This window comes from Notolabrus celidotus, chromosome 2 (assembly GCF_009762535.1).
Source record: "Notolabrus celidotus isolate fNotCel1 chromosome 2, fNotCel1.pri, whole genome shotgun sequence".
NCBI lineage: Eukaryota > Metazoa > Chordata > Actinopteri > Labriformes > Labridae > Notolabrus > Notolabrus celidotus.
Window position 1 is genome coordinate 10,723,082 of NC_048273.1, and position 2,500 is coordinate 10,725,581.

Consider the following 2,500-nt stretch of genomic DNA (forward strand, 5'->3'; position numbering starts at 1 on the left):
CGTGCGTGCGTGGCTGCGTGCGTGGCTGCATGGCTGCGTGCGTGAGTACATGCGTGCGTACATGCGTGGCTGCGTGCGTACGTGGCTGCGTGCATGTGTGCGTGCGTGCGTGCATGCTGCACACTGAGGCTGTTCTCAGGGTGATATGAGCGCAGATTAGCTTAGCATCACAGAGGCTGATAGAGAGGCTTTAATTAACCCTTGATGCTCCTTCAGATTCCTCCTCCAGTCCCTCAGACGCTTCTCTGCAGAGTTTCCCAGGATGCTCCTTGGTTCAGCCGTTAATGGGTGTTTGTGCTTGTGTGTGTGTGTGTGTGTGCGTGTGTTTGTGTGTGTCTGTGTGTGTGTTTGTGTGTGTGTTTGTGTGTTAAGCCAATGAACTTGTCTCTTTTCACTTCCATTCATTAGCATATGAATCCCTCCTCTAACAAATAGCCTAGAGTGGAGGAGGAAACACAGGGATCTGTGTGTGTGTGTTTGTGTGTGTGTGTGTGTGTGTGTGTGTGTGTGTGTGTGTGTGTGTGTGTGTGTGTGTGTGTGTGTGTGTGTGTGTGCGTGCGTCTGGCGTGCGTGCGTGCATGCACGAGTGCGTGTGCGTCTGGCTCTCAGACGCCTCCTCAGCCATCTCAGTTCTGTAAAGTCTTGCTCTGCCTGCCAACCACCACAGAGAGAGAGGGAGAGAGAGAGTCCGCTTTAAAACACTGGAATAGCAGAAACTCACGGCTGAGGCTTCTGAGGCGTTCAGCTGTCAGACTGACCGAGAGTCCACCCTCTCACCTGAAGGTCCATCCAGAAGCAGGCAGGTGTAGCTCTGGTCCTCTGACCTGTAACAGCTGATGGAGCTGATCAGAAACGGAACATATTGAATGATCATTACAACACATCATTCCCCTCTCTGAACAAACATCAGTTTGATGCCAGCATCTGTTCTGCAGACGGAGGAGTCGGAGGTGGAGTCTGTTCAATCGTCTGATCCCTGACCTTCAGAGAAACAGGGTCCAGTGTTAACTCTTCACCTGGTCTCCTGAGCTGAGCAGCTGATCGATGTGATGTTTGAGCTCAGACAGCAGGTTGTCTCAGGTTGTCTCAGGTGTGTCTCAGGTGTCAGATGTTTGGATGCAGATGAGACGTTTCTGAAGTTTGACAGGAGATGGTTTCCTCCCTCAGCTCTGAACACTCTGGGCTGTCAGAGCGTAAAATCAGGAGCTCATGATGAGTATCAGTGGACTGGTGGAGCTGCCTCTCTGTAAGTGGGAGCATATGTCACAATGTGGATGTTCGGAGGTGTGTGAGAGTCTGAGTGTGTTCTGAGGTTTTTCAGAAACACGAGCGGTTTCTGCTGAGTTCTGTTTTTCAGAACAGAAACTGGATCTCTTTTCTGTGTAAGCTTCTGGGAATGTTCAGAAGAAACTCAGACTCTAACCCGAACGTCAGAACGTCTGTAGACCTCGAGAACCGCAGAGAGAGCAGAGTGTCTGATGCTGCAGATATACGTTAGTGTGAGAGGACGCCTTCGTGTCTCAGCTCTCCGTATTTATGAGAGCAACAACACTCAAACCCCCCCCCCCCCCCCCCCATACACACACACACTCACACAACACACACAACACACACACGCAAACACAAGAGACATGAGAACTGTGGGTGGGCGTCTGTCTGTCGTCTAACTCACACGGTTCAACCCCAGGAGGAAAACTCAGAGTCTGAGCAAGTGTGTTCCTCTTCTAAATAACTGTGTGTGTGTGTGTGTGTGTGTGTGTGTGTGTGTGTGTGTGTGTGTGTGTGTGTGTGTGTGTAGGTGTGTGTGTGTGTGTGTGTAGGTGTGTGACGGGCATTATAGAACCCTAACCCTTTAATGGATGCTCCTGTAGAACCTGCAGCTCGAATGGCCTCCTCCACCTCCTCCTCCTCCTCCTCCTCCTCCTCCTCCTCCTCCTCGTCCTCCTCCTCCCTCCCATGATCACTCTGTCTTTCTGACCAACACACTTGGTGTGTGTTTGCAAGTCTTGTTTGTCTCCACATACTCCCCCCCCTCTGTCAGTGTGTGATCACGGTTGGAGGGTGTGTTAGAGACCCCCTCCCTCTCAGTGAGCTGGTGTCAGACTTTCAGCAGGATCAGAGTGTGTGTGCACAATCAGTGTGAGCTCACACACACCTGGCGCTCTGTAATGTGTGTTAATGGGATTTCTCCTGCAGCTAACAGGTAAGTGCAGAAAGCGCTACAGCCATGTGTGTGTGTGTGTGTGTGTGTGTGTGTTTGTGAATTCATCCATTCATACGTGTATATATGTGTGTGTGTGTGTGTGTGTAGCCATGCTGCCCAGCCTGGTGCTGCACCGCGCCTCTGTGCGTCCGTACCAGAGGGGTCTGTACTGCAGCGACTCCAGCCTCCAGTACCCCTACAAGAGGAGCACGGTGCCATCCTCCGTGCTCATGTCTGTGGGGCTGTTACTGCCCGCTGTCTCCGTAAGTCCAAACCACAACGAGCACGCGGCGCGGG

General features: G+C 52.0%; 1 protein-coding gene across 2 annotated transcripts in view; it reads left to right on the forward strand.

The window, feature by feature from the left end:
* Window positions 1-2,500, forward strand: part of plpp3 (phospholipid phosphatase 3) — a 27,951-nt gene that overhangs the window by 11,542 nt on the left and 13,909 nt on the right. The window contains exon 2 of one of the 2 annotated variants that reach the window (XM_034701537.1): window positions 2,312-2,466. The exons of the other annotated variant lie outside the window; for it this stretch is intronic. Within the exon in view, the coding sequence (XP_034557428.1) occupies window positions 2,312-2,466 (155 nt within the window). The remainder of the gene's footprint in view (window positions 1-2,311; window positions 2,467-2,500) is intronic. 2 annotated transcript variants of the gene reach the window in all.